Source organism: Bos javanicus, chromosome 26 (assembly GCF_032452875.1).
Source record: "Bos javanicus breed banteng chromosome 26, ARS-OSU_banteng_1.0, whole genome shotgun sequence".
Taxonomy (NCBI): domain Eukaryota; kingdom Metazoa; phylum Chordata; class Mammalia; order Artiodactyla; family Bovidae; genus Bos; species Bos javanicus.
The window spans coordinates 33,520,206-33,542,611 of NC_083893.1; the positions used below are offsets into that span (position 1 = coordinate 33,520,206).

The window sequence follows — 22,406 nt, forward strand, 5'->3', positions numbered from 1 at the left end:
ATGCATAATCGCCATCTCTTCTTCCTCCAGCCTTCCCACTGCCCTCCAAGCTCTGCCCACTCCTCCCTAACCACCCACCTGCACTTCTGCTCATCCTCCCCCAACCCCTAGAATAAAGTCACGGACAATTCAAGTCCAATCCCACCCCGGTATGGAAAGTGGAAAGAAATGTTAGAAACAGGGAAACTGAGGCAGAGAACATGTGAAGCTGTGGAGAGAGCATGCGATGGACAGCTGGCTCCATGTGCAGCTCTGCCCCTTTGCAGCCGACCTTGAGCAAGGGACTGAGACACTCAGGGCCTAGGTTTCCTTATCAGTAACCAGGATGAACAAATGATGTTCCTAGAAATAAGTTTATGATTAAATGAGACACTGCGTGTTATAGTGTTTAGTCCTCTACTACATGTCGGACAGTATTAGATTTCATCCCACCCATTAGCCAACTCACATATGTGCAAGGGGATACCACACACGCGTGTGCCAGCACTCAGAGGATCAAAGTCAAGGGGTGCAAACTCAGATGTCACCAGGAGCCAGTCAGGTAGCATAACTGAGTGAAGGAGGAAGTGGGTGAGCAGGGCTGGGCTGCATGACCGGGAGGGCACAGATCCCTTCTAAACAGGGCTCTCAGTAATCAACTTCAACGGTAGCCTTGAGGAATCCAGGCCTGGCTTCTGCACAGAACTTTAAAACTTTCATGCCAAGTTTCCCATTTTGAAAAGTCTGCAATTAATCTTCTCTGCAGACCCAACAAAATACCTCTGCAGTCCAAAATCCAACCCACAGGCCTCCATTTGTGGCTGCTGGTCAAAATCATAGAATGAAAGAATCAAAGAATGCTCAATCTCTCACTTGACAGAGGAAGAAGCTGAAGCCCAGAGGGGCCAAGGGTCCTGACCATGCCACCCAGCTAGCCGGGACAGAGCCAAAATCCACAACCAGAAGGACGAAGGACATCTGTGGGCTGTGCGTCATCATTAGGTTTGGGGGTCCAGGCTCCACTGAGTTCTCTCCCACTTACTTGGCTCTGCAGAGAGCTCGCGTACACTGAATGCGCAAGGCTGATATCATCTTCCAAGCTCCGGGAGCCGAGCATCTGCCCTTTCATTTTCTCAAATGCCTCTTTGTATTTGTACTAAAGGGAAAGAGAGCGGGAGAGAGTAACAGCTCAGGGACAAGGGACACGGAATGGAAGAGGTGGGTATTGGGCAAAAAAATGTTTTGTTCTTTTGACAGTAACTGGGTGAGTTAAAAGAAAAGGCGCGGGAGTCGTCAAAAGGCCGGTTCTTTCATATGCAAGCCTCCCAATGACTAAAGGGCTGGGATATGAAATGGCAGGACATGAGAGTGCTTGGGCGGCCCAGGCTGGGAGGAAGGTGGGTGCATTGTCACCAGTCTCTTCACATGGACTGGCTTTAGGAAAGCGCTTGGCGGAGGGTGCGTTTCATCTGCCCGGGGTCCATAGTTATAGGCCAGCATCAGCTTTGTACCCGGCTAGGGGATTTTTGTTGTTGTTGTAAGGCATGTTCTTTCTCACCGGTCGTTATCTGATTGCCCTGACACAGTCAGTTGGGGATAGGAAAGGGTATTAGCCACAGGCAAAAGAAGGCAGGGGTTAGGGGCAAAAGGAATACAAATGGGGGAGTATTAAACATTGTCACAGGACTGTGGGTGGAAGCTCACATCACTTATGATTTTGCCAGAAGCCTTTGCTGCCTGGAATGGAATGGCATCCAGTCTCAGCTTATAGCCACCGTCTCGAAGTTTGCTCCAGGATTCCTTATAACGTGTCTGTTGAGAAGATGGGCACCAATAAAGACCTTTCCTAAATTCCCACGATCAAAATGAGAATCTGGTTTCTCGTGGAGTGCTGCCCCCAATTAGGAGACGCAATGGCACCCTACTCCAGTACTCTTGCCTGGAAAATCCCATGGACGGAGGAGCCTGGTGGGCTATAGTCCATGGGGTCGCTAAGACGACTGAAGCGACTTAGCAGCAGCAGCAGCAGCAGCAGCCCCCAATTAAGAGATCACTGTGGTCCAGCAAAAATCAACCGAGAGCTGGAACCTGTCTCGTGTCCAGCCTTGGAGGGGGTGCCGTGGGGCTGGGGGTGGGGTTTAAAAGGCAAGAGCTCTGGAGTCAGAACCAGATTGTTCTGAACAGCAAGCTGATTGGAAGGAGGCATGAGGCTGTAGGTGCACAGCTCCTGACGGAGAATCAAGGGGATTCGACTGTCTCCACTGAAGAAGAGGCAAGGGGTTGCTGACAGGATGAGGGAAGGAAAGAGCTCAGTCTCCCAAGTCTCTCTTTGGCTGGATGTCTTCACCTATATTCTGAGGCTATAGAATATAGCTTCATGTAGAAAATCGGGCTTCACCTATATTCCAACCCCTCAGTATAAATGCCCTTTGTACGAAGGAAGTTTTCCCAGTCTCATCCTTATCAATGTGCTTGGCTCTTCTGCACGACCAGCCACAGTGTGCAGGGTCCAGTGGAAAGGAAAACATGGGGCCCCTTGTTCAGGAAACTCGCATATTCGGTGACAGCAGAGCATTAAACCGAGAGCTGGAGCGCAGGATGCTTCCAAGCACAGATGCGGTGCCACTGTGCAAGTCTGGGATCTCCCGTAATTAAAACCAACGCCCCCTCCATCAGGGCTCCCCTGGTGGCTCACATGGTAAAGAATCTGCCTGTAATGCAGGAGACCCAAGTTCGATCCCTGGGTTGGAAAGATCTCTTGGAGAAGGGAATGGTTACCCACTCCAGTATTCTTGCCTGGAGAATCCCATGCACAGAGAAGCCTCGTGCATTACAGTCCGTGGGGTCGCAAAGAGTCGGACACAACAGAAAGACAAACACTTTCCCTTTCCCCTCCTGATATTCCCCAGCCTCACCTCGCTGATATTCATGGCATTCAGCTTGGCCAGCAGGACTTCAGGGAGGTCAGTGGTCTGCGTGTAGTGATGCTTTAGGTTTTCTCCTTGCTCTCGGTACAACCTCTGTGGATGCAGAGAGATTTTGCATTAAACCCAGAAGCCTCCCCGACACAACCATCGGCCAGGTTACCCTCCAGGAGACAAAGGTGCTGCCGCTGTTCCCTCCCTGTGGAGACAGGATCTTGGGTGTCCTGCCTCCTCCTGGACGGCACAGTGATCCTCACCTGTGCGGATGACATGCACGTCACTCCCTCCCAAGTTCTTCCCATCCCAGAACATGACAGGCTGAAACTTGCCCTCTCAGTGAACACTCCCCTTGGAGCACACTGCTGAGATGGGTGTCAAATGAGAGAACGAGGTCTGGTTAATCTCTAGGAATTTCATTATTAACTATGAGCTAGCTTTTGAACTGTGGTATTGGAGAAGACTCTTGAGAGTCCCTTGGACTGCAAGGAGATCCAACCAGTCCATTTTGAAGGAGATCAGCCCTGGGATTTCTTTGGAAGGAATGATGCTAAAGCTGAAACTCCAGTACTTTGGCCACCTCATGTGAAGAGTTGACTCATTGGAAAAGACTCTGGGAGGGATTGGGGGCAGGAGGAGAAGGGGACGACAGAGGATGAGATGGCTGGATGGCATCACTGACTCAATGGACGTGAGTCTGAGTGAACTCCGGGAGTTGGTGATGGACAGGGAGGCCTGGCATGCTGCGATTCATGGGGTCGCAAACAGTCGGACACGACTGAGCGACTGAACTGAACTGAACTGAACTGAGAAGAGGACATGCGGCTGAGGATGAGATGGTTGGATGGCATCACAGACTCAATGGACATGACTTTGAGCAAACTCAATGGACATGACTTTGAGCAAACTCCAGAAGATAGGGCAAGACAGGGAAGCCTGGTGTGTGGAGTCCATGGGGTGGCAAAGAGCTGACACGACTGAGTGGCTGAACAATAACAACAAGGAGAGGACCTCAAAATACAGCAGGCACAAGAGAGAATGGTTCTTCCACAGCTGAGATTTTCCCTGGGCTTACCTCCATCCTCCCCTCATCCCTGCCACCTCAAGGATTCTTATGCAAATTAATAAACCTCTTCCCAGTGGGTTGGGTGGGTCTGGGGCTCTGTCCATCCAGATCTCTGATCTGGGCTTATGATAATTCTAGCAGTTAGCAGTGACACATGGAGTTGGCATCCACCACCGGAGAAAGTTTCTAAACCAGGCTTTTCCATCCCAAATCTTATTAGACGTGTCCAAGTTTCTACATATCACAGCACTGCCCCCTAGAGTTGGTTAGGATAAGGAAAATGCAGGTATCTTTTTTTCTCTTCCTACACAAGCTCTTGTTTGACCATCTATGTTTCTCAGAATTAAATTCGCTTCTGACGGGCTGATTGTCAAGACATAATAAATTTCTAAACCCATAAGTCTGTAAACCATCCCATAACATATTCAGATAGGCACTCGAGCCACCTCAGAATGTCTTTCGAATACGGCACAACAGGAGTAATTTCTTCAATTGGGAAGCAACGGAGACATTTGGCAACTCCTCCCTACCAAGGTTTGTCAATTTCCCTCGTGGCAAGTTAAGAGGTCTGAAGATATTTTAAAGGCCTGTCTGTCCTGCGCAATGACCCAGGGGCCCCTCTCAGGAGAATCAGCCAAACAGGGCTAATCCTGCCTTAACGTGAATTTTTAGAGGACCTCGTCATTCTTCCCAGTCTCCAAGGAACTCTGCGCTGAGAGGGCAAAAGGCCAGATTTTGGTTTCACTTTATAAAGGGAAGATGGGAAATGGCTTGAAAGTTAGTCTAATGTACATAAATCAGATCCAAATCACTTTCAAAGTCTTTAGGGGAATTCAGAAAGCCAGAATTCCTGCCCTGGGTCCCAAGAAACCCTAAGCATTCCAATTCCTAAGTATTCCAATAATCAAGAATTTTGCCCCAAAGTCCCATTTCTGAAAACAGTGTTTCAAAACAAAAGGAAGGGGAAAAGGCCTTAACCACAGACAAATCCTGGAGACATGCAAATGGGAAGGAATGAAAGCTGGGGGCATTGGGGTGGTGGAGCCCCACTTGGCAGCTAAGAGCAGTGGTAACACCCCATTTGCATCCTGATGAAGAAGCACCCCTGCTAAGGTGAGTCTCAGCAAAGGATAAGAAGCTCCTTCATCCTTAGAACAACAGAAGGAGCAAGCCAAGAACCCCTCAGCTTCAATCGCAGGGTTGAAAGAAGAGCCCACTCTTAGAGTCATAATGTATATACATTATCACTTACATCCACTGCTTGGGTATAACTAATTCTGGCCTGGACCATCTCCGGAGTGTCTTTAATACTGGTAAACTTCAAAGCATCTGGATGCTGCCGGTACTTTTTCTGTTGAGCAGAAAAAGATCAAAGCTGTGAATTTTGTGCTGCTCTTTCATGCCATTTGAAAGAGAAAATCATAGGTTGCTTGAGATTAGAGTGAATTTGTGAACATAATTATTATTCGGCTTCCTCCATCTTTATAGCCTAGGTGCCTTCAGGTTAATATTTGTTTCAATTTAAGAATAACCTCATGTCAATTAACATTAAAGTATTTCTACCTGGTGCAAAGAAAACATCTCAAAATTAGATTATATGGGTAAAATACTGTAGGACACACACTTAGGAAAGGATTCTTTATGTAGCCTTCAGATACTGTCTTGCAGTTGTTTACATACCTTAGTTTGGGTCTCCCAAGCAGGAAAGAACATTCATAGCTACATTTATCGTTGAAGCTTTCTAAGTTCCTTCCACAAAAGAACTTGGAAGAGGTTATCACAGTCAAAACCCTTACTTTAACAGTCAGTGACCGCACAAACCGGTTAACACATGCAATAATTCTATAAATGTTATAATAACAAGAAAAAGAGTGCTCTTATTGAAAGGAATCATCAGACAATTTGAAAGAGACTGAAACAAACAATAAGGGTTACAAGAAATACAAGTGCTAACAAAGTCTGAGATACCCAAGTTTGAAATATTCTGACAATCATGCTTAAATTAATTCCTGTTTTTTTTTTTTTTCAATCAAAGTACAGTTCCAGGAGAGTAAAACAGTTGCTTTCTTAATGGAATTATGAAGTATATCCTTTATCCAATCAAACAATTATTTTAGAAACACTTCCTTTAGGTTGGATATTTGTATACTGGGTTATCTTAAGAAGACAGTTAAATGTCCAGCTGAATTTGGTCCATCATTTGTTTTGTAAATAAAGTTTTATTAGAACACACTTGTGCTCATTCATTTACATGTTTATCTATGGCTGTATCTGGCTACAATGGTAGAGGTGAGTAGTTATAACAGAAGCGGGGTAGCCCACAAAACCAAAAATATCTATCATCAGGTCCTTTATTAAAAAGTTTGCTAACTCCTGGTTTAAATGACACGTGTGTGTGCATCTGTGGCTCTTTCACAGAGCCTGGCATTCTGTCTGAAAACTAAGAAATCAATTCAATTTGACACTAAACTGGAAACATGCCAAACTGGAATGAGATGGTTGGGAAAAGTTGCTGAAAGATGTCCTTCCTAAAGTCTGAAGACCTATATAAAGCATGGAGAGTCCCCTGGAATAGGAAACGGCAACATGCTCCATTTCCTACGCCATGGACAGAGGAGCCTGGTGGGTTACAGTCCATGGGGTCACAAAGAGTTGGACACAACTGAGTGACTGAGCACACATAAAGCACGGAAGACAAGCAAGTTTGTTAAATAAGTTTGCAAAATGGGTTGGAAAATTAAGACCACTATAGGAAGGATGGTTCCAAAAAAGATCCCTTGTCTTCCAGACTTAAATACACGAAGGAATCATCTCAAAGTCTAAATCATGTGTACAACGGCCTTTATTTTTATGAGTGGGTCCAATATGGAGAGTTTGGGAGCATGAATCTTCTATTCTAAATCTGTTAAGTTTCTCATGTTCACCCTCCTAAGGGAGCTTCTCCTTAATAAGACTGAATTATTTAATACTCAGGGCAGTACAATCTCTACAGAAATCCCAAGGTCTTCTGAGCCTTGAATGTCCACTAACATTTCTAAAACTTAGGTCAATCAGAGCAAGGCCATTTTTGAAATCAGCTCTGTGACACATTGGGCTTCCCAGGTGGTGCTGGGAGACACAAGAGACGCTGGTTTGATTCCTGGGTGGGAAAGATCCCCTGGAGGAGGGCACACTCATGTGAAGAGTTGACTCATTGGAAAAGACTCTGATGCTGGGAGGGACTGGGGGCAGGAGGAGAAGGGGACGACAGAGGATGAGATGGCTGGACGGCATCACTGACTCCATGGACGTGAGTCTGAGTGAACTCCGGGAGTTGGTGATGGACAGGGAGGCCTGGCGTGCTGCGATTCATGGGGTCGCAAAGAGTCGGACACGACTGAACTGAACTGAACTGGGACCAAAACACTGTCAAGGTTGAAGTCTCCAGGGCCTATAGTCATTATGTCTCCTCCTCACAAAGGAACATCCAGAAAGACCAGGCTGCTGAGCAAGTGCCTCCCGAAGCAGACATTACAGAGTGGATTTGGCTCATCGAGGGTGTGCAGCCTCTCTGTGAATGTGAGACAAAGATGACTCTGATGTGTCCAGCCGGGGCAGTCACTCCACCTTGCAACAGTGTCTGGAGGCATATTTGGTTGTCACGACTGGGAAAGAGTGCCATGAGCATCTAATGCTTAGAGGCCAGCGATGCCACCAAAAGCCCTGCCAGGCCCAGGAGAGCCCCACAACAACGAATCAAAATGTCCACAGGGCCAACGTCAAGAAACGCTGACCTAGTCTTTAAAAGATCTGCTCAGGGATACTGTCCTAAAAAGGGAGGAAAGGGTTCCTTTCAGAAGCCTGTGAGTCCAGCCAGGGTGGCTGCAAGTAGACAGCAGTGAAATTCAAACAGAAATGAGACCCTCCAACAAAAAAAGAACCGTGTCACATGTTCGACACCACGTGAATATTCAAAAACTGTTTACACTGCCTGCCTCGGAAAGAAAGAGGAAGAAAATGTGCGTGAAGTCACCAAAGGGCTTTCTGGGTGCGATAAATGTGTCTTTTTATCATCTCTCCCGTGTTGCTTCATTAAAAAGGTAAGTTGGTGGGTAGCAATCGAGCTCTGTTTGATTGTCATTATTATTCATAATATCATTTGTCACCCACTTTGTTTTTGCCAGGGCTCTCTGGGCCCCTACTGGGGTGTGTTTGGTATGTGGTTTTCCTCTAATTACCGGCCCTAGTCTGGGTTTGGAGGCCTTTCATGTAGCTTTGCCTTTTTCTTTGCCTTTTGAGTGGAAATTATTTTAATTTTATACAGAAATGCCGCACGCCTAATGCAGCCAGGCCCGCTGCACGCTGTCAGGGAATCTCACCTCGCTAATGAGTTCTCCTGCCTTCTTCGCCTGCTCCACATTTAATGACCCGGTGGCGACCCAGCCCGTCCCTTTCATCCACTTCACATCTGCCCTGTATTGGTTCTGACAAAGGAGAAAGGGGGAAAAAAAAAGGCAGGCCATTGTTGGTGTGCAGACATTTAAAGGGCTATTAATGGCTCCCCAATGCCACCTTGGTGCCAGCTGAGTCAAATTAGATGCCACTTTTGTCTTATCCATTTCTGCACAGTCACAGGTAGGGCTCCAAAATGTAAATTAATTTCTCCCTTAATTGGAGCCGACCCGCGGATGGTGGCTTTAGCCCCACCCGACACTGCTGGGGGTGAAGCTGGACGGAGGGGGGCCCCCATCAGTCGCATCCCTCATTACAGGTCCACGGCAACCTCAGGAAGAAGCGCGGCCTTATTGTCTGCTTTCCCCGGTTTCTTGTTTAAAATGACACGCAGGGGAGAAGAAAATGAGAATCCACAACGGAACCCGGGTGGGGAGCTATCTGAGGGAATTTCACAAGACATGCGAGACTTCCCACGGTGCCAATTCCTTCTTAAGAACCTCAGCGCAGGGCAGCAGGGGAGGGATTTCTCATTTCTTTCTTTGCCATGGAAGGAGTAATAGTTTTAATGGAAAATCATTTATATGGACACATCTCTGAAACTAGCAGATCACCTCTCCATCCCAAAAGAGCTCTACCTGGAAGGGTGTGCCTGCACTGCCCCCAGCCCACCTCCCGGGGTGACAGTCTGACTGTCGCTGACCTGTCTTTTCAGTTCGCCAGTCAACCGAAGACGAAAGAACACGACGGGGAAGGCGGAGAAGGGTTGTGGAGGACTAGCAAGCTGCCCTTTCTAAACATGGGACGACTGACCTGGGCCTGAGTACCAGGAATGCTCTCTCCACGGGCAGGTCACAGTTAAGAATGTCACATATACATCCCCTCGCCAACCCAGCAATTAGGAGAAACATAGATAACCTATGTCCATCAGAATGCCAAGAAGAAAAAGGAAGCTGTATAATTTTCTGTTTGGTAGTACCGAATTTAAAATGGACATAGTTTTCAGTAAAATTAAGGCACTAGGAAGCTTAAATGTTTCCCCTGAGGGATCCAGAAACAGGTATCTCAAAGTATAGACTATGTCCTGAAGGGTTTGGGAGACACTAGTGCACGCGCGCGCACACACACAAGGAGCTTACATCACTCTGTAAACCGTAAGCCTTCTTGGCCCATTCCACCTTCATGTCTGTGGGCAAAGCTGTAAAGTGATGGGATGCCGTCTTGTAGCCTATGTCTGTGGCTAAGTGCTGAGCCTTGCGGGCATGCGCGAGGTGGATCATGTCCAGGGGGACATGGCACTGAGACTTGGTGTCCTCGAAGCCCTTCTTGTATTCCAGTTCACTCTGGAGCTTGGACATTTGCAGCGAGTGGCTCATTTGCGAATCCCCCTGGGCACCCTGAGCTCCAATGAGCTTCCCTCTGGATTTTTCATAATCTTCTTTGTACTTCACCTAAACAAAAGAAAGAGAGCAGGGGTCCCTTAGCAGATATCTCCTAAAGGAATTAAGCATCAAGTCACACAAGAAAGTTAAAGTTATACAACAGGACCTATCAGAATTAGTGTCATAGAAATTGTGCCTCCTTTGAACAACTGATATATTTCCTTTCATCAAATATTGAAAAAAAAAATTACAACCCATTATTTCCCTTTACACCTGTACTGCCAGAACCTCAGAACTAAACTGAAAGTTCAGCTATCAAACAGTCTTCTCCCCATTTCCTGGGGAAAGTCCACCTTGTCTCTATATTATTTGAGATTACTCTTCCTGGGTTTGTTTTTAAGTGGCCTGTTGCTTTCATGAAAGCCATTTTGTAATCTTTTTTGATAACAGCAAGAATAGTATGGAAAGTCATCATGAAATGAAAAAGACACAGAATACCTAAAACACAACTGCTATTTCAGAAAGATGTTCAAACGAAAGACAACTGAGGTACGTGTAAATATTTAGGAGTTACGGGGAGCAAAAGGAACACACTGGCCTGAAAAAGAAACACTAGATCTAGATTTATGAGGATCTGAAGAAAGAATAAATATGGAAATGCTTTGAAAACTGTAGCAGGATGCTGGGGTGTGGCATCATTTCAACATCGTCATTACTGAGGTCATCAGGAGACGTGGGCTCTACTCTCAAATCTGCCAACAAGAACAACAGGATCACTATCCACCACGATTTATTGGCAGATAGTGATCCTTGGCTCACTGAACACTTGCAATGAGCCAGGGATGGTAAAAATCTGTGCCACTCAAAAGTGCATCTATAGACAAGTGCTGGTTTGTGATGAGACAAAGGGCTTGTGTCATAATGTACATCAACTACATTGCCAAGCCATTGTTTAGTTCAGCTGATATCTATACACATTTATGGGTATATTTTTGTGTGTATATATATATATATTATTACATATACATACACAATAGATACAGAATGTATACACACACACACACACACACATATATATATATATATATTTGTATATATATATTTGGGGGTTTTTTTGGAAGCAAGACTTTCTTGATGAAGGAAGCATCAAGAAAAAGGAAAGCTGCTCCCCAGGTCTCCTGCATTGCAAGCAGATTCTTTACCGTCTGAGCCACCAATGTCAGGCAATCTGGCCTAAGCTCCTTATCTCACATTGGACTCGTAGTAGACAGCACTGGACTACAGAACACTTAACCCACGTCAGTGCATCCCCTTTCCTCATAACCATTTTGCAATTATTAATTTACCCGTGCATTCACTGAGATTTTGAAAGGTGAGACAGCCTACCCCAAGTCACAAGCTATTTGGTGATGGAGCGGGGATTTTACCCCGAGTCATTCCAACACCTGAGTCTGTACTTTAACCTCAGCAGGCCTCCACATCCCTAGAAAGTCATGGAATGTCTCTGGGCATCAGTTTACCTGTAAAAGGAGTGGTTTGGATTACTACTCACGCTACTACTAGTGATAACACCAGTTACCACTTACCAAAAACAAGTGTGCGGCAGGCAGTGTGCTTGACACTTACACGATTATCTCACTTCAAGATGATCATACTTATCTCCATTTTACAGATTAGAATCCTGAGGCTCAGAGAGACTAAAAACCTGCCAGAACACTTTCAGAATCTCCCAGGTATAGATGTCAGGATTCATGATGCCGAGTGCAAACTGGGGACTGACTTACCTCACTGGCCAGGTCCCTCTTGGCTTTGGCTGCCAGGAAGGCCAAGGAGTCAAGACGCAGATCAAACGCTTTCGCCTTCTGGTTTTCCCAGCTGCTCTTATACAGTTTCTAAGGGTAGGAGAAAAGAGATCATCCTGAAGTGAGAGGACTTCCCTTGGACTCTATAACAACTTCTCCAGGAGGCAAACACCCATTACATCCTTCCATAGAAATCCTGAGACCCAGAGAAATTTATAGCCTGAATATAACCAGGCCTTCTTGTTCCACCTTTTGGCCTCTTGCCTTACAGGAATTTGGCTAAAAGAAGCAGACACTGAACTCCAGAAGCCCTAGAAAATACTAAGCGTCTTCACGGAAGTCTAGTGACAGGTCATAGGTGGAATGACACCGCGCAACACACGGCAGCACTTCTGAAGAGTCTGCTCCCCGCCTCTGTCTGCACACCCCACCAGCCCAGCAGCTGCTCCTGGTGCACCCCTTTCTCTTTCTGAGCCCAGCCTCTAGTGCATGTGGGTCTTTCCTTTGCTCCTCCCACTTCCTGTCCTGCCCCCACCTCCAGATTTCAAGTTCTTTCTTCTGGAAAGTGAAAGTCGCTCAGTGGTGTCCGATTCTTTGCAACCCCAGGGACTGTAGCCCACTAGGCTCCTCTGTCCATGAGGTTCTCCAGGCAAGAATACTGGAGTGGGTAGACATTTCCTTCTCCAAGACATCTTCCCAAACCAGGGATTGAACCCTGGTCTCCTGCATTGCAGGCAGATTCTTTACCATCTAAGGCTCCCTCTATTTCTGTGTGTGAATCAATTTAGCTTCTGTTTCTCCTTCCCATTCTCCCCCCTCTCCCAAATACCTGCATCAGGACCCCAAAGACCTGGGAGACCAGCAGAAGAGCCAAGAAAGGCCCTTCCTTAGAAGAAAGAGAAGAAAAGCTGGAACTCCGCAAGCTTTCGTGCCTAAGGAATAACCGCTCTGAGCATGCTCCTCCCTGTGCTTGCCGTATATCAGCTCACTGAGACTTCGGGGCAACCCAGTGTAGAGGGAAATAAGCGTGCCCTCATTTGCCAGTGGGACTGCTGAGAGCAAAGAAATTGCCCACGGTTGCATACCTAGTAAGTGCTAAAAACCCAGAGAGTTTGGAGCCAATTTCTGAGCTCTTTTTCACTCCCTTCTCTATCACTATTCTTACGTTGTTCAACTCCAACCCCAGAATAACCACTGCCTCCTACTCCACCGTATAGCTGGTGCTCATTCCTACCAAAGGTTGTCTGCATGCGTGCATGTGTGCATGCTCCATCGCTCAATGGCGTCCGACTCTTTTGTAACCTCGAAGACTGTAACCCACCAGGCTTCTCTGTCCCTGGGATTTTCCAGGCAAGAATACTAGAGTGGGTTGCCATTTCTTCCTCCAGGGAATCTTCCTGACCCAGGGACTGAACCAGCATCTCCTGTTTGGCAGGTAGATTCTTTACCACTGAGCCACCAGGGAAGCCCCTCCCGCCCACTAATACTGGTGAGGAGTTTACAACGACCAGATGTATACAGGCAGCCTCAGTGGACACAGACACACTGATACAGCTGGTGGGCTTTACAGATCAGGTGCCTACATACAGGAAAGTAGAGCCCTCGGCACGCCTCCCCTCCCCGCTGCCCCCGACTGTACCTCGCTGAGATTGGCAGCGTTGGCTCGGGCCTGTAGGAAGAGAGGCTCGTCTTTGCTAATGCTGTACTGATGGACGGACTGCTCGTGCTCTGCCCTGTAGGCCACCTGTTGGGAGAGAACACTGGGTCAGGAGCAGAAGGCAAAGGAGGAGGTGGCTGGCTGCTCGGTTCTTCTGGTCTTACATGGAAAATCCATTACAAGATCAATAAGGCCAGATGCTGACTGGCAGCATGCAGGAAATGAGGCTTAAGGCAGAATAGATGACTAGGGAATGAGCAGCAGCAGTGAGCCGCTGGGAGGAAAACGTGGCCAGGGAACCAATCTGAGAACCCCTCTAAGGTTCTCATTTTCCCTTAAAGAAAGTGAAAATGTTAGTCGCTCAGTCGTGTCTGACTCTTTGTGACCCCATGGACTATAGCCTGCCAGACTCCTCCATCCATGGGATTCTCCAGGCAAGCATACTGGATTGGATTGCCATTCCCTTCTCCGGGGGATCTTTCTGACCCTCGAACCTGAGTTTCCTGTATTGCAGGCAGATTCTTCACCATCTGAGCCATCAGGGAAGCCCCATTTTCCCAGGAGGCATCAACGTCCCCAAGCTGTTCCCATCCACAGTGTCTATGGCCACACAAATGACCCACTAGAGGGCTAAGATGAACATGGACTCCCCAAGTGGGAAAAATAAGAAGTATCTCCTGCCTCCTGCACCTCAAGATCAAACCTAGCACATCCACAGGCAGTGACACCTGGAAATCGAACAGTGACCAAAAAGGCAGCACGAGTGAACATCTTCTCCATGGAAACTGAATCACTCCTGCTCTTTTTCTCTTCCCTTCTCTCCCACTTCCCGGCCTGTTTCCATGCAGTGGATTTCTGCTGACTCCGAATTATGTTTATTGCATCCTTCCTGGCAGATGTATCTGGACCTTTAGAAAGGAGAGCGAGGAACGTCCTGGCCAGATGGTAGCACTACACCTGCTCAGCTGTTGATCCCTAACATGTAAATAACATATGTGGTGTTTCAGTGTTCTACCTTCCACATTTGAGTGCAAGTGGGCATGAAGGGCACCATCTCACAAGCAAATGCTATCCTCCTCTAAGATAACTCTCTACAGGCTCCAGAATTCTGGAGTCCTTGATGAGGGAGAGAAGGAGAAAGAAAGAAGAAGGAACTAGTGTAAAAACTGAAAAAGAACAATGTCAGTTGACGTCTGTCCTTAACAAACAGAGGAGAAATATGGCGAGTACGGTAGGGAGGCCTGGAAGCCCGTGGAAAGCAGGCTCCGGCCTATTTAAAGGGAAGGCTCTTTGGCTCCTGGCTTGTGCCTGGGCAGCACCTGCTGTGGTCCTGGAGGTGTCCAGGCCCGTGACACAGCAGGTCGCAGGAGAAAGGGCAGCCCAGGACTCACCCCGCTCTGCAGTTCCTGGCTCTTCTTGGCATGCTCCATCTGGGAGCTGTCGGCCACACTGGTGAACTTCAGCTCATCCACCCTCTGCCTGTAGTTTTTCTGTTTCCAAAGAAAAGAGACTCAGTAGCATTAGATCGGGCTGTCCCCACCATCACATACATGCAAACACCCACATACTTTCTGTGACCCAAGAATTTTCCCAAGGGGGATGGTCCAGCTATTCCTTTAGCTTAAAGAGGACCACTCAGACCTGAGACTTTCAGCCTGGTGAGCTTGTTTTAGTCGCTTCTACTGAATGGGGATTTGAATCTTCCCTTCAGTGAACCCTGTGTGTCACCGTGAGCCCTGGGATGGATCCATTTTGTAAACTTAGATCTGACATAGGAGAGCTGAGTGGAGGGATCTTGGACTTGATAGCCATGAAACCTGAGGTCCAAATCTCCCCCAACCTCTTTCTGGCTTCATGGCCTTGGGCAGACCCTTGGATCCCCTGAGCTGCTCAGGCTTGGACTGTACAATGTGGGAAACAATAGAAGCTGCTTTACTGACGGTGGTGCAGAGGCTTCAAAGCCTCCCTTCCCACAAGGGGAGTCCTTGGGCAGAGTAAGTGATCACTGTGCTCGCAGTCACTGTTATTCACAGTGCTGTCAGGATGTTCCAGGAAGTATTGTGAAAGGAAAGGCCAGGAGCCACATCCAGAAGGCAGGTGGCCAGGTGGGTTCTGCCCTCACAGCTCTTTGTGTTCCAGATTACTGAGGGCTTATCTTCCTCGTGTCCCCATCTCACACCCGCAAAGCCACTGGCAAAAATTACATGTGCTAATTCTGTTCCCCCACGGGGCTTTCTTGTCCTTCCCGGAGGTTTACTTCCTCTGGCTTTTCCATTGGAGTTGCCAAAGCTGATGGGAAGGGAAGCCCTGAGAATGGCCTATTGAGCAAAAACTTGTGGGGAGATCACAAGTGAGCAGAGCCCCCAGTGCCATCAGCAAGAGGACTGCTGATACCAATTGAAGCACAAATAAGGATTGGAATACTGAAAGTTTTGAACTTCCTCCCGTGAGGAAGAAAAGAAATTCTATAAAAAATATTCCAAAGAGACTTGTACTTTCCCTTTCTCATTGGAGCATGTTGAATGGGAAAACCCCTTCACCACATAATTAAAGGAAGTCACATTGCCTTTCCATGGTTGGAAATCCCTGGGTGTCCCAGCCTCTGCATTGGTCAAATCAGAAGTGCCGAGTGAGGAGCCAAGAACCCACCCTGCCCAGGGCAGAGCAGGGCTATGAGAAAGGCAAAGGAAAAGGTATCTTCTTGGCCCTTGAGGAGCTTAACAATGAGTCAGCACAGGAGTGAGATGGGATCAGGCATGCCTAAGGCATAAGGTCCCCTTACCACACACCTGTCCAAGACAAATGGGGCTCGGCTTGTACCACTCGGATTTCAATTGGTCTCAAAGAAGTTAAGTGATGGGAACCCTCAAGGGTATTCTCTTCTCTCTACCTTCCTTATTCAAACACCCTAACCTTGAATGTGTCTGTCTGAGAGAAGGATGAGTGCAGTGGATAAATAAGGATAAATTAGAAAAGGTGCTTCGGGAATCCAATATTGCTTAATTGTCCAGAGCTGATGCATTGGACCAAAACACTAAGTACAGATCCCAGCTCTGCCACTTCTGGAAATGTAACTCTGTCTTACCTTCCACCTATGTAAAATGGGGATGTGAATATAATAATACTAGTGTCTACTCACAGAGGAGTAATAAATCTGAGTGATAAATGAACCATGGGTGTGTAATACACTCACAGTCATCAATGAAGGACAGCACTGGCTGCATAATTATTATCAGCCTATAAACGGCAGCTGTTACCAGCACTATGATTACCATATGCAAGAAAAATGCCGACTCAGCCTTCCTGGCACCAAAATAAGAACCCCCTTTGAAGATCCCAAACGGGGTTCCTGAAATAGTCACATTTGCAAATGAAATGTCCTTCAAAAGTCCTCCTCTGCCTGCTGCCGACACCAACTGTACACGGAGTAAAGAGAAGCACAGGCTTGGAGCCACAGGGATTTGGGGAGGATCCTAGCCAACCTTCTCATTTGTATAAGAGAGAAGGAGGATTGGAAAGGTTGAATGACTTGCCTAAAGTCTACAGTGAGTTTACGGCACGACATGGTGAGAACTGTTGTTCAGTCGCTTAGTCCGACTCTGCGAACCCATGGACTGAACGCAGCACGCCAGGCTTCCCTGTCCTTCACCGTCTCCTGGAATTTGCTCAAACTCATGTCCATTGAATCGGTGATGCCATCCAACCATCTCATCCTCTGTTGTTCCCTTCTCCTCCTACCGTCAATCTTTACCAGCATCAGGTGGTTTTTGTTTTTTGTTTTTTTCCCAAAAAGCATGATGAGAATACTGACCTCTAAATACCAGATCCTCTGATTCAGAAGTAATCACACACTCCTTACACGACAAACACATTTCCTATGTCCTAACTGTATATCACAACCGTTCTGACTCATCGATGCAAGTACTACTTAAATCGGTTGGCTTCTTACAAATACCTCCCAGGAAGCTTAAGGGTGTAGAAAGCTAATTCAGGATGAGCTACACGTGCAAAATGAAGAAGTACTCCCCTGAGTCTCACTTAAAAACTAAGCCTGGGGGTTGAGGAGAATTCAGAGGGAAAGATGGCTCTCTGGGGTCACTTGGGCTGAGAAGGACAAGAAGCCAGGGGCTTGGGCTCAGGTTACCTCGCTGACCAGCTGTCCAGCCTTCTTGGCCTGTTCCAAGTTGAGACTGCCCTCAGTCAGCCACCCGACCCCTTTCATCCACGCCAGGTCAGCCTTGTACTGCAGCTGCAAGAGGAAGACAAGCTTAATCAGACACATGGATGCAGGCTGGGAGAAGTTAACGGAGACTTAGGAAAGTGCTCACTCTTGCGTTTTCTCTGCCTTTCATCATAGTCAGGCAGAACTCTGCTCGGGGGTGAAGCCACTGCCCACCCTGTAACCAGACGAGGCTATTCTACCTTAGTTCTGAACCACCAGCACCTTCACCAAAAAGGAGGGCTTTTCAGACTTTTTGCCTAAGGACTTTATCTGCCAACCTGCTATACTTCCTAGATGTACTTTACAACGTTTATCAGCTTTACCACTTTCGCACTTGCTTTCCTCTTTGCTCATCCCATTACCAACACACCTTGACTTTCACAATAGCTCTGAGTCCCAACCCTCCACCTTCTGGTCTTCACTGTCTTGATTCTAACTCCATCTCCATCTCTACCTCCCCATCCATCCCCGCTGGGCCTGGCACACCTCCAGCAGTTCTTCCTGGTCCTGAGTCACCTAACAGACTTATGGACAAGTTCTAAATCACTCTGAAAGTGTCACCATATCCAGCTGCAAGAGCTGCATGGGGAGAGCAGGCAAAGAGTCAGAGCTCACCTCGCTCTGGAGCCCATAGGCTTTCTTGGCCCAGAGAGTCTTCATATCTTCAGGCAGCACAGTGTATTTGTGCAGTCTTTTCCTGTAGTCCAGGTCACTGGCCAGAGCTTGGGCCTTCTTAGCATGCCTGATGTTGACCATGTCCATGGGCAGGTGAAAGTGGGTCTTACTCTTTTCAAAGCCTTTCTTGTATTCAACCTTGAAGGCACCAAAACACACTCTATTACTGGAAGCCTGCCTTGGCGGGACTGACGTGGAAACAAATGCAGGAAAGAAGCCCAGGCTTCCATGAGGAACTGGCACTCTGGGCAATGCCACCTGTCTGTCCAGAGGGTGAGACCCAAGTCCTGGCTCTGCCAGGTGGTGGCACCTGGGAACTGAGGTTTCACACTACTTTGCCTCTGTGAGAAATGCGTCCTAACTCTTTTCACTCAGCTGCTCTAGGAAGAAAACACTCGATCCATGGTTTCTGTGGAAGCTTTGAGAGGCAAATATAGCAAAGTTTGGGCTCCAGGGTCAGCCAAGCTTGAGTTCAAATCTGATCTGAACTTTTCCAGCTAGATGGCCTCTGGGAAGTCACATCACCTCTCTAAAGGCTCATTTTCCTTGGAGGCCTATTGTGAAAAGTAAACAAAACAGTAGCCAAAACCCACTTAGTGCAGGGATGGTATACAGCAAACACCTGATAAATGTTGGCAATGAGGGGGTCAATGAGGCTGGATGGTGGTGATGATGGTGGTGATAGTGTGATGGTGGTGATGATGGTGTGATGGTGAGGAAGTGTGGTACAGCAGAAAAAGTCTAGGAGTAAGTTTGGAGTAAGGTAAGAGTTCTTAACTTCTGGGTCTAATTCTCTATTCCTCAGCCACTACCACTGACGACAATATGACTTAGGGCAAGGCCATCTTTTTTGGCCCCATTTGCTCCGAGTATGCAAAACCAGTGTTGTTCTCTGTCTAAACTGAAGCCAAATGCTCAGCGTCTCTGTATACTTCATGACTGAGGACATTAGAGGGCTTGTTCCATAGGGCACATCCAAAATGGTTATAAGATGCCAATTCTCTTATTCTGTTCAAGCCCTGGTTCCTCCATGACTCAACAGGTAATCATAACTGACTGCACTCCCAAAGCATCATAAGCCAGCCTCACCACCTCAATAAACAGAATGCTTCCTGTCTAATGCTCCCAATGTACTTAAACTCCATTAGAGAGACACCAGTTATGTGCTGTTTACTCTTACAGCCCCCGTGTCTCACACAATTCTCGCGCAGAGTAGTTGTTTAGTAAACATTTCAGAGTGAATAGATGTGGACGAACATCCTGTACCACGAACAGCAGATGCCGGTCACCCTTAGAGACCACACACTTCTCATCTCCTTTAAAAGAATAGCAGTCTTTGCCAAGATAAAGGAAGAAAACATTTCCCACATAAGCCAGGAAAGAAATTACAAGCGGAAGTGGAAAAATGACAGTTTCAGGTGAAGCAGGCTGGGAAAAACTTTCACAGCAACACAGCCCTAAATGAGGGGGTTGAGGAGTAGAAAAGATTTTACCTCACTGCTCATCTTGGCAACCTGAAGGGAGTGCAGCAGCCTCGAGTCTGTGGTTCCTAGGACTTTGCCTTTTGCTTTTTCATACTCCTCTTTGTATTTAATCTGGAGAGAAAGAGGAAAGTCAACTGTGAGAGATAAACTTTGCCATGGGAGGGACTGTGGTTAGTGCAAGGGGGACCCTGTCCAAGTGACAAGTGCAAGGAGAACTATTCTGAAAAAACACCTCCCAACACCTCTCAAACCCAGTAGAAGATTAATGCGTAGCAATGTTTACAATGTTAACAGTCATTATTCTTTTCTGCGGGACCATTGATGTTTTACTGGAACTGTTTTTTATGCATTTCTGAGTTAATGAGAGAAACCTACATTGCTTGCAAGCTCTCCGGAAGCTTTGGCAGCCAGCAGAGACATGGCATCCAGCTTCATCTCAAATCCTTTCCCCTTTGTCTTCTCCCAGCCTTCTCTGTACTTAACCTGACAAACAGAATCACAGGTGAATGGGAATCACTGTCCAGTCTTGCCAAAAGTTGAACAGAAGTTTTTTAAATTACAAAGTTGGCACCTTCATCTGTTTACAGAGCAGAATCTTGGCTGTTACTACTGAAGTGATAACAATTGTTAACACTGTGGATTCCCTCGCTGCAGGGCCGTGTGGGGCAATGATGGGACAGGGCAATGAGAAGACCCACGGGTTCATCCCAGCACTGTCGCTGCCTGATCATGTGACCTTGGACAAACTACTTCACTTTTTTGGTCCTCAGTTTACCATTTGCAAAAATAATATATCTGTCTAAGGGGCTTTCCTCGTGGTGCTAGTGGTAAAGAACCAGCCTACCAATGCAGGAGACATAAGAGATGTGGGTTCAATTCCTGGGTGGGAAAGATCCCCTGGAGAAGGGGCATAGCAACCTACTCCAGTATTCCCGCTTGGGGAATTCCATGGACAGAAGAGCCTGGTGGGCTACAGTCCACAGGGTCCCAAGAGTGGGACATGACTTAGCGACTAAACCACCACCTCCCAGGTTAGTTCCTCTTTCCTTTCTCCTGCCCTACAATTCCCATCTAGAATAAGAAGCCTAGTCATAGCCTCATTGTGACTCCTGGGAGAATCTGGTGATTAAGTTTTGTCTTCTTCAAACTTAAACTTTACTCACACAGCAAAGCACCAGCTAGGAGTCATCAGGATGATGATGGGGATGATGATGAGTGTGTATGAGTGTGTGTATGTGTGTGTTCCAGCATACACCATACACATGCACAAACACTGGGAATTCAATTGCTGTGATCAGTTTATTCTCATGAACTACCACATGCCATGAGGCAGCAACATTCAAAATTACAACCTGATGGGCGCCTCTGATGAACCTCTCCATGAATAGAGGAGTCCCTGGGCCCTGTTTGCTGGACCACCCTTGTCCCTTCATTTTCACATCTGTTTATAGCCCCCACAGCGTTCTCACCCATGCTCCTTGCTCACCTCACTAAACAATTCCGCGTTGGTTCTGGCCTTCACCAGCTGAGGGACATCCTGGGGCAACGTATAATTCAACTTGTTCTTCTCATAGTCAGCACGGTAATTCACCTGTTGGATTTCAAATAAACCCGCAGGGTAAGCACATGGTTTTGACATGACAGAAGGAGAACTTTGGAGAGAATGCACTCTTTCTCAGTCTCTTTTTGTAGGCCCGTAGCCGAGAAGGAATTTCTGGAAAAGGCATTTCACAAGGAAGCCTGTAATTTTACGAATGTTTTAAATTAACAGACGGAAGATGCCAAATGAAAAGTCAAACAACTCAAAGGCATGCTCACAGTTACAAGTTTGCAAAAGACTTCCCTGGGGCTACCTCACCCACTGGCCTCTGAAGCACTTGAGGGTATGAAACTCGTTTTTTTAAACTTACTGCAATGCCAAACCTCTCGCTATGTGCAGTTAGATACTCAAAGAGTAATTATCAAATGTCTGCCCACATTGGAAACAGACCATCTTAAACCACACACACAAACAGCCAACCAGACATTTTATGATTCCCAACGGAAGAACACGGCATCATATGAAAAGCAGTCTTGCCCCCAAATTAAACCTGAGCCTGACCAAACCTAGAGATCCAACTATTATTTTGTAGGCACTGGAGGCCAGAAGAACACATGTGCAATCACACTGGGATACAGTCAGCAAAGCTCAGATGTGGGAAACTTTATAGGATAACCAGTTCAGTTTCTTCAACAAACAACTTGCAAGAAAAGAGATAAAGAGGAAAACGTAAAGATCAAAAGAGTCTTGAAGACATATCAACCAATCACAAAGTGTGGACCTTATCTGGAGCTTGATTCAGACAAACTGCGAAAAAAAAAAAAAATAACCCTATGAGACAACTGGAATGCTGAATCCCACCTGGACATTGGTGATGTTAAGAATTTTTGTTGGTTTTTTTGGTGTGCTATATCAAAATTGTATAAATATGTTTAAAATTATTTTTACATTTTAGAGATTCATACTAAACTATCTGTAGATTAAATTATACAATACCTAGGATTTCCTTCAAAATAATATGGAGGTGGGCAGTGGATGTGCATACTGAAGCAAGACTGGCTACGAGTTAATTCACTGAAGCTGAGTGACGGCTGCCTGGGGGTTCATTATGCTGTTCTTTATACTTCTGAATGTATTTGAAATTTATAAAATAAAGTTTAAATCAAAGAGAGTGATTTCTGGACTCTCCTAGAGGTCCAGTGATTAAGAATCCGCCTGTCAAAGCAGCGGACACGGGTTTGATCCCT

The 22,406-nt window shown here is 46.7% G+C and overlaps 1 protein-coding gene across 7 annotated transcripts in view; it reads right to left on the reverse strand.

Moving 5' to 3' along the window:
* NRAP (nebulin related anchoring protein) overlaps positions 1-22,406 on the reverse strand; it is a 75,510-nt gene that overhangs the window by 24,930 nt on the left and 28,174 nt on the right. For 4 of the 7 annotated variants that reach the window (XM_061403530.1, XM_061403526.1, XM_061403528.1 and 1 more), the window contains 14 exons: positions 21,106-21,210; positions 19,995-20,102; positions 19,629-19,730; positions 18,076-18,273; positions 17,383-17,487; positions 14,630-14,728; positions 13,221-13,325; positions 11,564-11,671; positions 9,537-9,848; positions 8,325-8,429; positions 5,219-5,317; positions 2,895-2,999; positions 1,684-1,791; positions 1,022-1,135 (listed from right to left, as the gene is read on the reverse strand). In XM_061403530.1, the coding sequence (XP_061259514.1) occupies positions 1,022-1,135; positions 1,684-1,791; positions 2,895-2,999; positions 5,219-5,317; positions 8,325-8,429; positions 9,537-9,848; positions 11,564-11,671; positions 13,221-13,325; positions 14,630-14,728; positions 17,383-17,487; positions 18,076-18,273; positions 19,629-19,730; positions 19,995-20,102; positions 21,106-21,210 (1,773 nt within the window). The remainder of the gene's footprint in view (positions 1-1,021; positions 1,136-1,683; positions 1,792-2,894; positions 3,000-5,218; positions 5,318-8,324; positions 8,430-9,536; positions 9,849-11,563; positions 11,672-13,220; positions 13,326-14,629; positions 14,729-17,382; positions 17,488-18,075; positions 18,274-19,628; positions 19,731-19,994; positions 20,103-21,105; positions 21,211-22,406) is intronic. The other 3 variants (XM_061403531.1, XM_061403529.1, XM_061403532.1) reach the window with 1 other exon arrangement.